Source organism: Eurosta solidaginis, chromosome 2, assembly GCF_040869045.1.
Source record: "Eurosta solidaginis isolate ZX-2024a chromosome 2, ASM4086904v1, whole genome shotgun sequence".
Taxonomy (NCBI): Eukaryota; Metazoa; Arthropoda; class Insecta; order Diptera; family Tephritidae; genus Eurosta; species Eurosta solidaginis.
In genome coordinates this window covers 33,745,888-33,759,482 of record NC_090320.1, presented here as the reverse complement: position 1 = coordinate 33,759,482, position 13,595 = coordinate 33,745,888, and the positions used below count along the sequence as shown (strand labels likewise).

Below are 13,595 nucleotides of genomic sequence, written 5' to 3'. Positions count from 1 at the left end.
TTCTCGCCTCATTATGCAGATTGTGTTCTGGGGACATAAGAAGACAGCCCGTGGCGATTCTGAGAGCAGTATTTTGGCAGGCCTGTAGTTTCTTCCAGTGGGTAGTTTTTAGGCTTGGCGACCATATGGGTGACGCGTAGCACGTAATCGGCTGGCTAATTGCTTTGTATGTGGTCATGGGCGTTTCTTTATCTTTTCCCCAGGTACTGCCAGCAAGGGATTTGAGGATTTTATTACGGCTCTGAATTCTCGGAACAATTGCGGTTGCGTGCGCACCAAAATGTAGATCCTGATCAAACGTCACACCCAAGATTTTGGGGTGTAGGACAGTCGGTAGCGTAGTGCCATCGACGTGGATGTTCAATATGGTCGACATTTGGGGCGTCCATGTTGTAAATAAGGTCGCGGAAGATTTAGTCGGTGACAATGCCAGGTTTCGCGAGGCGAAAAAACTGGAGAGATCAGGGAGATAGCCGTTTATTTTATTGCATAGCTCATCGATCTCTGGGCCTGGGCATGTGGCCATTATTGTGCAGTCATCGGCATAGGAAACGATTGTGACTCCTTCCGGTGGTGAAGGTAGCTTAGATATGTAGAAATTAAACAAAAGTGGGGATAGGACACCACCCTGTGGCACCCCTTGTTTAATTCTCCTTGGTTTTGATGTTTCGTTTCTGAATTGCACCGATGCCTGCCGACCACCCAGATAATTTGCGGTCCACCTTTTAAGACATGGGGGAAGGGTAGACCCTTCCAGGTCTTGCAGTAATGAGCCATGGTTGACCGTATCAAAGGCTTTTGATAGGTCTAGCGCTACGAGTACTGTTCTATGGTGGGGGTATTGATTCAAACCGCAATTTATCTGGGTGCTAATGACATTTAGCGCGGAGGTAGTGCTATAGAGTTTTCTTAAGCCATGCTGATGAGGGGCTAGCTGCAAATGTGCTTGGAAATAAGGGAGCAAAATGGCTTCAAGCGTCTTTGCCACTGGCGATAGGAGAGATATCGGACGATATGACTCACCTACGTTAGCTGGTTTCCCAGGCTTTAGTAGCGGGACCACCTTGGCCATTTTCCATTTCTCGGGTATGGCAAAGGTGGAGAGAGACAGGTTGAAGACATCGCTAAATATTTGAAACCCTCTTTCCATAGGTTTTTAAGCATCGGCATGGCTATGCCGTCTGGGCCCACTGCTTTGGATGGTTTAGCGCGACCAATGGCGTCCTCAACCTCTCTAGCGGTGATGGTGATTGGTGACGCGCTGAATTTGTGTTTATGTGCGTGTCTATTGGCTCTCCGTCTATCTTTGTCGACCGTAGCTGGCAGACGGTGCAAACGGAGGTAGGGACTAAGAGTCTGCTTCCCTGACCTGCACGATTGCTGCCAGAAAAGAGGGGGGGGGGGGGGAGAAGAAGACGGGGGCAGGGGCTGATGCTCAGCATTGCTACCAGCTCTACTACGAAGGTAGTAGTTATGAGTGGTATCAGCTGTTTGAGTTGTTGGCGCCGTGGGGCGCGAGCAGCAGCGGGTACTTGTTGTGGCTTGCTGAGCAGCGAGGCTGCTGGAAGGTAGTGGAGGGGCGCTTAGGCGTAGACTACGGGACGCCCTTGGGCGTGAGCAGCAAGGAGCCACAAAAGATTTATAAAAGTTACGTGGACGTCGGGTTTTGGGATCAAGCCCAGAACAACCTGTCCGATGCAACCATCCCTTGCACGAGACACACTGAACAGAGTATGACCGTCCTAAAAAGATTATTTTCTGGCAAATGCAGCAAAACGATTTCTCAGGACCGGGGTCAGGAGACGGACCCGGATTGGGTTCGATACCTTCCCGGAGTAAGAGAATATGTAGCAGTCCTGCTGCAAGGAGCTGCTGGGAGGATGACAATTTGTGGGAGGGACGAAACAAATTAAATGGGGTCACACTGAAATGACAGTCCTTGGTCGGGAAAAATCCCGAGTCGCTCCGGTACATAGAACCGACTGCCTTGGGAAGCGAAACACATTCCATGGTTACCCTCGGTTCATTTTCCTACATGGTTATTTTCCCTTATGTTGCCACCATAGTTCTCAACTGAGTATGTAATGTTCGGCTACACCCGAAACTTAACCTTCCTTACTTGTTATACATACATATACATAGATAGTACGCATATAGCTACAAACTAACAGAGTGATTACGACTAACGGGCCGATTCTGAGCGTTACCGGTAAAATAGTACCCAGAACATTATGTAACCGAAAATCGTTACCAGTTCTTTTATTCGCGATTCTGGCCAAAGTGGAAACGCTGTCATCACCGAAGAACTCACCAATGTCTGCGGTGAAATTTAAAAGTTGGTTTTCTTCGCTTTATCCATGGCGGAACGATACAAAGTGGCAGCATGCGACAGCTGAATATACACTTTTTTAATTGAATTGATACATCAACTTCCGGCGCAGTACGATCTTGACATTCGTCCATCGAATTTACAAAAATAAAGTACATGCAATTTTTATTTATGTTTGTAGGTATGTCACCATGCTGCCACCTTGTATGGTTCCGCCATGGCTTTACCGAAAATGTGTCACTCGTAGATACGAGGTTAACGAATAAACGAGACGATGTGTATATATGTACATACATGCATAAGATTTAACATAGTTATATTGTAATTTATTCTTTAAAAGAACATAATGTAAACAAATATATAATATATAGCAAGAGGCATTACTTTTTTACTATTATCTTTATTTATTTGCGCTTACAATTCTTTATTTTTCAGTTTTGCTTTTTTCTAAACAACAGCTGTTGTGTGGTTATTTCGATGTAACCACCTACTTTTGTGGGTAAAAAATTATCCGGCTACTTTCGCGGATAGAATACCAAAAGGGTGTAAAAGTTTCCACACGATTTCGTTACCGTGGTGAAGAATGTTGTTACCACACTAGAATCGGGGCGTAAGTATAACTTCACGTGAAGTTAGCGTGCCACTTTTCGAAAACCACCTTAGACACCAGTTAGGAAAATAATTTTTGCACGTGAATTGCTGTGAATTATTCGTGAAACAAAAAAAATTGCCGTGGCCATATTTTAGAAAATATAGGGTGGCACGCCAACTTCACGTGAGTTGGCGGTGCACTATAAAAAAAATTTGAAATTTTTTTTTCGAATTTATAAAATATGCCATTTATCTACGGAAAATTTGTGTGCAAGTATTATTTTCCGGAGTATTGTTTCACGGATAAATTACGGCAAATTCACGGCAATTTTCCCAATAGGTAATTTTTTCCACGTAAAAGTTGTCTTGCCAACTTCAAAGAGGTATGCTGATCAAACGTCACACCCAAGATTTGTGGGTGTAAGGCAGTCGGTAGCGTAATGTCATCGAAGTGGATGTTCAACGTGGTCGACATTTGGTGCGTCCATGTTGTAAATAAAATAATTTAAAAAAAATGTTTAAGTTAAACGGTTTTATTGAAAACAATACTTACATGAAGTAATAATAATACTAAAAGCTAGAAAATAATTAGGTAGGTCCTAGGCACTAGTCATCACACTCCTCATCAATCTAGGGCATTGATCAGACAATTAAATAAAAGCGTTGTACACGTAAAATTTCTATTGATAGTCATAAGTAAGACCAACTGAACCTTAATCAGGTTATGCTACGCCTCACATTTTTAGAAATTGTGTGATGACTAGTTCCTAGGACCTACCTAATTATTTTCTATCTTTTAGTATTATTACTACTTAATTGCTTATTGCTTTCAATAAAACCGTTTAACTTAAACATTTTTTTTTTATTTATTTTATTATACTGAAATTTCACTAGCAAAATTTGAACTTATGTGCTCCAAAGTATTTTGACGTCTCTTCTAACGGGACTAGAATTTTTTACAGAAATTTCACTAACAAAATTTGAACTTATGCTATTGCTGGCCGTTGAATAAGGTCGTCGATGATTTTGTCGGTGACAATGTCAGGTTTCGCGAGGCGAAAAAACTGGTATCGGTACAATGCCTGATGATTCGTTTTGGAGGCCAAAGGCTTTGCAAATATAATACATACAGCTATGGCCTAAATAATTGGAGACGGTGTGATATATGCATGCATCATTATTGAACAGCATTTCTTAGTACAAAAAAAAACTTAAAGGATAAAGCATGGGTATCAAATGAAAGGTGTTAATGAGTATTTTAAAAGGGAGTGTGCCTTAGTTCTATAGGTGGACGCATTTTCGAGATATCGCCATAAAGGTAGACCAGGGGTGACTCTATAATGTGTTTGTACGATGTGGGTATCAAGGGTTGAGGGTTTTAAAAGAGATGGTGGTAGTTGTATATGTGAAGGTGTTTTCGAGATATCCACCAAAATGAGGACCAGGGTGACCCAGAAAATCATCTGTCGGGTACCGCTAATTTATTTATATATGTAATACCACGAACAGTATTCCTGCCAAGATTCCAAGGGCTTTTAATTTCGCCCTGCAGAACTTTTTCATTTTCTTCTACTTAATATGGTAGGTGTCACACCCATTTTACAAAGCTTTTTTCTAAAGTTATATTTTGCGTCAAAAAACCAATCCAATCATCATGTTTCATCCCTTTTTTCGTATTTGGTATGTAATTATGGCATTTTTTTCATTTTTCGAAATTGTCGATATCGAAAAATTGGGCGTGTTCATAGTCGGATTTCGCCCATTTTTAATACCAAGATAAAGTGAGTTCAGATAAGTACGTGAACTAAGTTTAGTAAAGATATATCGATTTTTGGTCAAGTTGTCGGCCGAGCGGAAGAACAGACAGTCAAATGTGTATAAAACTGGGCGTGGCTTCAACTGATTTCGCCCATTTTCATGCAAAGCTTTTAAATTACCTTCTTTTAAAAGTGGGTGGTGCCACGCCCATTGTCCAAGATTTTACTCATTTTATATTCTGCGTGATAAAGTCAACCAACCTACAAAGTTTCATCGCTTTATCCGTCCTTGGTAATGAATTATCGCAGTTTTTCGGTTTTTCGAAATTTTCGATATCGAAAAAGTGGGCGTGGTTTAGTACAATTTCGTTAATTTTAAATAGCGATCTGAGATGAGTTCCGAGGAACGTACATACCAAATTTCGTTAAGATACCTCAAAATTTAATCAAGTTATCGTGTTTACGGACGGACGGACGGACATGTTTAAAGAAGAATTTTAACAGCTATTCTTACAGGACATTGTATCGATCAGCGGAGGCGGCAGAACACATCATTTGGAACGCGATACAATCTCAAGACGAAGGGCTAAGTTTTTCAATCCCTCAAGCCAACAGAATTACTAGGCTTTATCACGAAAGTTGACTGGGATGAGGTGCTTTAAAGGATTTAAGGGCACAATAGACCAATGGTCGCAGTGCTATCCCCCACAATTATCTATCTATCTCGTAAGGAACTTGGAATCGCAAAAACCTCGCCTGCTAATTATGTATACTCACACTTTCATAAAACTTTTTGAATCCCTACAACCGGGGCACCGGGTTCGTGGGAGATTACAATTTTTGTAACACTATAAAGTATGAAATAGCTTTTGGTGAGAGCATACTGAAAAAGAATAACTGGTGTCAGATCATTGCACTGAGCCAAACTAAACTTGTTTAAGGTGGGTATAAAATAAAGGGTAATCCACCCTTGAAATAATGTCGATTTTGTTTGTGGAATGCATTGAAGAGAATACCTTCGTTGGTAAGTCACGCTGCCGATTTAAACATTTTAATACATTTTTTTCGTACGCCAAGGTTGTTGTTGTTGTAGCTATAAGGTTACACCCCGAAGGCTTTGGGGAGTGTTATCGCTGTGATGGTCCTTTGCCGGATACAGATCCCGTGCGCTCCGGTAACACAGCACCATCTCGGGGACGATTTATATGGCCACATTAAACCTTCAGGCCATACCCTCCCTCCCACCACCAAGTTCCATGAGGAGCTTGGGGTCGCCAGAGCCACGTCTGTTAGTGAAACAGTATTCGCCGCGGATAGGCGAGGTTGACAATTGGGCGCTTCCCAAGGCAGTCGGTTCTATGTACCGGAGCGACTCGGGATTTTTCCCGACCAAGGACTGTCATTTCAGTGTGACCCCATTTAATTTGTTTCGTCCCTCTCACAAATTGTCATCCTCCCAGCAGCTCCTTGCAGCAGGACTGCTCCATATTCTCTTACTCCGGGAAGGTATCGAACCCAATCCGGGCCCGCCTCCTGACCCCGGTCCTGAGAAATGGTTTTGCTGCATTTGCCAGAAAAGAATCTTTTTAGGACGGTCATACTCTGTTCAGTGTGTCTCGTGCAAGGGATGGTTGCATCGGACAGGTTGTTCTGGGCTTGATCCCAAAACCCGACATCCACGTAACTTTTATAAATCTATTGTGGCTCCTTGCTGCTCACGCCCAAGGGCGTCCCGTAGTCTACGCCTAAGCGCCCCTCCACTACCTTCCAGCAGCCTCGCTGCTCAGCAAGCCACAACAAGTACCCGCTGCTGCTCGCGCCTCACGGCGCCAACAACTCAAACAGCTGATACCACTCATAACTACTACCTTCGTAGTAGAGCTGGTAGCAATGTTGAGCATCAGCCCCTGCCCCCGTCTTCCCCCCCCCCCCCCCTCTTTTCAGGCAGCAATCGTGCAGGTCAGGGAAACATACTCTTAGTCCCTACCTCCGTTTGCATCGTCTGCCAGCACAGAATATATAGGTTTGCGACATCCGCTCAATGCTGCTCCTGCCTTGGATGGTGCCACTTTCCTAGATGTTCTGGTCTCCGCGACGGCAACCCCTCGACGGGTTTCATCGCGCCATGTTGCCAGGTCGCAAACCCAAATCATCCGGGTACCCCAATGCTTGCCCAAGGGCGCCCAGTCCCATGGCCACAACAGCAATTGCGTCCTGGCCTTCCACAACCTAGGCGTAGTCACCCGTCACTTACCCCTAGAATGGCGGCGTCACCCCTCATGCACTTCAGAATTCTGCAGTTACACTGTAATGGACTAACTGGGAAGATTACGGAGATAGTCGATTTCATGAAGCGGCACAACATCCGCATAGCTGCGATTCAAGAGACTAAACTCACAGCAAGATCTGCATTGCAGACCTGCTCTGGGTATAATGTCCACAGGAAGGACCGCGAGAGCGGAAATGGAGGCGGCCTCGCGTTTATTATACACCACTCTATGCAATATCATATATTTGATCCTGGCATCGACCGCAGGGACAATGTCTTAGAACGTCAAGGCCTATCTGTCCGGTCAGGCGATGCAAATCTAGAAATCATCAACATCTACATCCCTCCTGTCACCTGTTGCCCCAGTGGATACCGCCCTAAAATCGAGGCCTTACTCACTGGCAACAATCGCATTATCTTGGGCGATTTCAATGCCCATCACGACCTATGGCATTCAAACTTGCGGGCGGACAGTAGGGGTGAGATGTTGGCGGATCAAATAGAAGAAACGACGTTCTGCACAATAAACGGAGACGCCCCCACACGTATGGTAGGAAGCTGTCATAGCTCGCCAGATATCTCAATCGTGAGCGCAGAACTCGTAAACTGCGTCAACTGGCAGCCGATGGTAACATTGGCATCCGACCACCTGCCCATACTTATTTCGTTCGAGCGTACCGCCGACTTCATCGTCACCGAAAAACGCACTTTCATAAACTTCAAAAAAGGAAAGTGGGAAGAATATAAATCTGCAACAGACAGCAGCTTTGCTGCCCTCCCTATCCCGACTGATGCCCGCCAAGGGGAGCGTGCCTTCCGTAAGGTCATTGAATCCGCCTCGGCACATTTCATTCCCGCCGGGAGAATTCCCGAAATCCGGCCCCACTTCCCGGCGGAGGCCGAGGGAACGCGACCTTATAAGACAGCTTGATCCAGGCGACCCCCAAATAAGGGATATAAACCAACGCATCAGATTGCTTGCGGACGAACACAAGCGGGCGAAATGGGAAGAGCACCTAAGAGGTTGTAACTTCTCTACCGGTGTAGGTAAACTTTGGTCCATCGTAAAGTCCCTATCGAATCCGACTAAGCACAAAGACAAAGTTTCCATCGCCTTTGGCGACAAAGTGCTGTCGGATGCGGAAAAATGCGCGAGCGCTTTCTGCCGACAATATATAATGCATCCTACGGTCGACAAAGATAGACGGAGAGCCAATAGACACGCACATAAACACAAATTCAGCGCGTCACCAATCACCATCACCGCTAGAGAGGTTGAGGATGCCATTGGTCGCGCTAAACCATCCAAAGCAGTGGGCCCAGACGGCATAGCCATGCCGATGCTTAAAAACCTATATAACTGTCTCTCTCCACCTTTGCTATACCCGAGAAATGGAAAATGGCCAAGGTGGTCCCGCTACTAAAGCCTGGGAAACCAGCTAACGTAGGTGAGTCATATCGTCCGATATCTCTCCTATCGCCAGTGGCAAAGACGCTTGAAGCCATTTTGCTCCCTTATTTCCAAGCACATTTGCAGCTAGCCCCTCATCAGCATGGCTTAAGAAAACTCTATAGCACTACCTCCGCGCTAAATGTCATTAGCACCCAGATAAATTGCGGTTTGAATCAATACCCCCACCATAGAACAGTACTCGTAGCGCTAGACCTATCAAAAGCCTTTGATACGGTCAACCATGGCTCATTACTGCAAGACCTGGAAGAGTCTACCCTTCCCCCATGTCTTAAAAGGTGGACCGCAAATTATCTGGGTGGTCGGCAGGCATCGGTGCAATTCAGAAACGAAACATCAAAACCAAGGAGAATTAAACAAGGGGTGCCACAGGGTGGTGTCCTATCCCCACTTTTGTTTAATTTCTACATATCTAAGCTACCTTCACCACCGGAAGGAGTCACAATCGTTTCCTACGCCGATGACTGCACAATAATGGCCACAGGCCCAGGCCCAGAGATCGATGAGCTATGCAATAAAATAAACGGCTATCTCCCTGATCTCTCCAGTTTTTTCGCCTCGCGAAACCTGGCATTGCCACCGACTAAATCTTCCGCGACCTTATTTACAACATGGACGCCCCAAATGTCGACATATTGAACATCCACGTCGATGGCACTACGCTACCGACTGTCGTACACCCCAAAATCTTGGGTGTGACGTTTGATCAGGATCTAAATTTTGGTGCGCACGCAACCGCAATTGTTCCGAGAATTCAGAGCCGTAATAAAATCCTCAAATCCCTTGCTGGCAGTACCTGGGGAAAAGATAAAGAAACGCTCATGACCACATACAAAGCAATTAGCCAGCCGATTACGTGCTACGCGTCACCCATATGGACGCCAAGCCTAAAAACTACCCACTGGAAGAAACTACAGGCCTGCCAAAATACTTCTCTCAGAATCGCCACGGGCTGTCTTCTTATGTCCCCAGAACACCATCTGCAAAATGAGGCGAGAATACTCCCCATCAGGGAGAGAAATGAGATGCTGGCCAAACAGTTTCTGTTGAATACCCAGAAACCTGGGCATCCCAACAGACATCTGATTGACGAACCAACACCGCCTAGGGGCCTAAGGAGTCATCTCCGTAAGCATTTTGAGGAAATACGGCACCTGAGAACCCAGCCGTATGAAGCGAAAAAACACAAGCAGGTCCTTGGTGAACTCCATAGACAGGCGTCGGACCTTTATGTCGGGAATTGCCCGGTGAATCCAGTACTTGAAGAAAAATATCCAGAACTCGCGGAAGAGGAACGCATACTCCCCAGGGAAACGCGTGTCACTCTTGCTCAACTTCGTTCTGGATACTGTAACAGGTTAAACTCTTACCTATCCAGAATCAACCCCGACATACAAAATGTATGCCCCTCTTGCAATGTGTCCCTACATGACACCAACCATCTCTTTAATTGTAATGTGGAACCAACGCCTCTAACACCCCTTTCCTTATTGTCCACCCCTGTTGAAACGGCAAGTTTCCTTGGACTCCCGTTAGAGGATATTGATGACAATTTGTGATCGGTCGCGGCTATTAGGTGGGGCGAGCATTGCTACAACAACAACAACAACAACAACAATTGGTTTTGGAGAGGCTACATATTGCGCTGGCAGCCTAAAGGGTTGCGTTACACAGAACCTTGAATCTGGTATTTTAGTCGCCTCTTACGACAGGCATACCTACCGCGGGTATAATCAGACCCCCTAACCCGCTGGGTATTACGCCAAGGTCGTAAGTTATTATAGAACACAAGAGGACACATTAGATCTAAAATCGCAGTGCCTTTGTCTAATGAGTAGACATTTGACAAATCAGTCAGTCAGATATGTACACTGGATTAAACTGATTAGCAACAGCGTGTGAAAAAGCAACTCGCGATGAAGTGAATGATTCACTGCTACAACAACAAATGAATGGTGATATTTCACGATGCTTAAAAACGTACCTTTACAGATAAAGAAAAAACTTGTATAAATAAATACACATGTAGGAAATATTGTATAATTCACTCTTTAAATACACTTACCTTTTCCACCCTTCTTATTGCGACGCGGCATCTTTTTGTCTTTATTAGACGTCTTGCGTTTGGATTTTGGTGATAAAGCGGAAATTTTGAATGAATACAAAGAGTCCGTTGTAGAATTAAAAGTTCTCGTAATGCCGCTTGTTATACCCGTGGTTTTAGCATTTATTATATACCTCTTCTTAAACGAAGACCTTGACAATTTTGTGGATGTGAAATATACAAAATTCGATGACAAGGATAGGAACGACGTGCTATCGTTTATAAACCCTATATTAATTTCTGATATCTATGTGGCAGCTGCTAAAAGCGGGTACGATTAAAGATTCCTTAGCTATTTCGTTTGTTTCTACTATGCTACGGACGAGAAACAGAAAGAAAAAGCAATGATGAAGAACTGGCTATTGAGATTAACGTTGACTCACGACTATGAGAGAATTGATGACAGCACGGCACTTTTTTTATACGTTTCACTTCAAATGGCTTAGGTAATTTTAATTTATTTATGTGTGTAGGAAAATTACTAATATTATATATTTTTAACTATCGCTCACTTTTTCACAATTTTATTTTTTAGAAAAATTTGTGAAGTTTGATTTTAGTTTATTTGTTGGTTTACTTAAATTTTTTTGGTTTTGGGTCTCCGAAAGTGTTTATTTAAAGTTATTAATTTGTTTACAAATGGGGCATTAATCTTTGAGAGCTGCACTAGATCAAGACGCAGATATGCAAAAGTTATGATTTTTCCAATTTTTAAAAATAGTGGAAAACTTTTTATATTCTTGTTGTTGCTGTTGTTTCTTAACTTTCGCAAATTTCACTGCACCACACAAATTCACGTTGTTCAATGTTCCCAAGTTGAGCGCGTGTAAATTATTTATACGTTTCGATTCTTGTTGTTGCTCTTCAGCTTTAGTGAATTTCAATAAATGCTTTATATGTTGTAGTTGATATTTTGTTGTTGCAACTAATTTCATGTTTAAAAGCAAATTTCAAGTTATTGATAAATTTCTCTTCTGCGCTGTTGCTTCTACTTAAAAGATAAGCGAACTTTCGATTGTTTTTCACTGCAATTGTGAAATACAAATGGCGATATTCTTCGTATCGACCAACAAACGTGTCCCACCTTGCTTCGTTGAAGGGGCGTTAACGCGAAATTTTCAACAATGGTAGGTAAAATTGTAATATTTGTTAAAATCACACTTTAATTCTCTTTTCACAACTTTATTATAAATTTATTACTTAGAACGATGCAGTTGCAATTTTCTGTTGGAATTTATTGCTGAAAAGGTAATCGCTGTAATGTCTTTTATGTCATCGAAATTTTTCACAAGGTCACCGCTCGAGTCTCCTCGCCTTTCACTAACTTTATACGTTGTGAAATGCGAAAGATTTTGTTTTCCGCCGTTTTACCGTAATGGGGTTAACAATTTTATAATTGTTTATTTGTATTTGCTTAAATTTTTTCCTCAATGATTTATATACAGTCGCGAAGTAAATTTTCAGACGTTGTTCACAAACTCATTTCATTTACACGAATGTCATCTGTGACACGAATGAAGCACGAAGCCATTTCATCAAAGATGACATTTCATCACGCGCTTGATGAAACAGTATGGAATGAAACGGTAGATTTCGTGATTTTGGTAGAGTGATTATTTGTGAAACACTAAAAAGTATCTCTTCGTCAAATTGCCTAAAACATTTCCTTTTTGGAAAATGTATCCACATTTTTTTTATATCGTGTTTTAGATTGCAATCAGCTTATTAAATAAAACAAATTTTCTCCTTTAAATCTTGCTTGAGCGCAGGCCTGATTGAGTTCTTGCTTGATAAAAGTACTGATAAAAACAGTGACGTATGAAAAATATTTTCCGAGGGGCTTTTTAAAAGTGAAACTCCATACCATGGTACAATAACCAGGTAAAAGCATCAGAGTTGCATTTTACATGTTTTTTCATTCGAAGGTGATCATAAAATGTCAAACTTTGTTTATGTTTACATTTTTTGTTTATTTACTTTTGATGTGAAAATTTATTATGTAATTTTTTACTTTAGCTTACAACTACTAAAACTCGTCCAAAAATATCGGGAGAGGTGTCAAAAGACGCGCTTTGGACCCAGGACCACAAATCCGAAAACGGAAATTGAAAATTTTATTTCTTTCCAGATATATTTACAAAGTTGAAAATTTTCATGTGGCTGTTGTAATTTTGACGGTGTTGTGTACCCACAAAAAAAACTGTGGGTAAAGGTGTTTTGCGCTGTTATAGATTTGGTCTCCCATGGTAATTTTTTATAAACGCGGCCGAAGGCCGCCAACGCAGAAACGTGTTCTGCGCAAAATTACCATGGATCCCACCCCGGTTTCGAAGGTACCCGCAGGTCTTTTTTCGGTTTTTCGTTAATATCTTTTGAACGAATTAAAATTTTTATTTTCCGCCTTCGGATTACTAATGCTGATGTCAAAACGCGTCGTTTGACACCTCTCTTGATATTTTTGGTAGCGTATTAGCAGTCGACCCCTCAACTAGACTATTACCTGCGCAAAAATACTATGGAATCCACCCCCGGTTTCGGAGCGCTCCGGTGCCATTTTTCAGTTTTTTGGGAATATTTTTTGACAGGATTCGTCGTCCCGAGTCCAAAACGCATTTTTTTGACACCTCTCCCGATATTTTTGCACGAGTTTTTGCAGTTGTGAGCTAAAGTAAAGAATTACCCCGCAAGATCAAGGAAGAGGAAAAATTGGGAAAAAGCTTGTGGCGTTAGCTTCCCTAAAATGGCTTAATTTTTTCGCTGCATTTTCAGGCCTGTGACCTTATTGTGGGAGCTCAGAGAGTAAATTTGATGCCCAACTTCACTTCATCGCTATATTTACCGTCTTTGATGTAAATATTGTTTCCCGAATGTTGTAAGATAAAAAATATAATATAGTTTTATGTATGACTTAGCAGTGCTAATCAAGAGTTTGTAAAAAAGGGAAGTTGTCTCATCGTCCCCAACGGTCATTGCTACAGTTTTCTACCAAAATATCGGGCAATACTTTCGCCGCTACAATGTGAAGGAAGGACGAAGGATAAATAATAAAGTCCCTTCTACATGTTTGCTTTTTT

General features: G+C 42.6%; 1 protein-coding gene across 1 annotated transcript in view; it reads right to left on the bottom strand.

Annotated features, from left to right (window-relative positions):
• The window catches only part of Ifrd1 (Interferon-related developmental regulator 1), a 92,711-nt gene extending 80,683 nt beyond the window's left edge, over positions 1 to 12,028 (bottom strand). Inside the window, exon 1 of the mRNA XM_067764946.1 lies at positions 10,483 to 12,028. Coding sequence (XP_067621047.1) covers positions 10,483 to 10,513 — 31 coding nt within the window. The 5' untranslated portion in view covers positions 10,514 to 12,028. The remainder of the gene's footprint in view (positions 1 to 10,482) is intronic.
• Between the last annotated feature and the right edge of the window lie 1,567 nt (positions 12,029 to 13,595).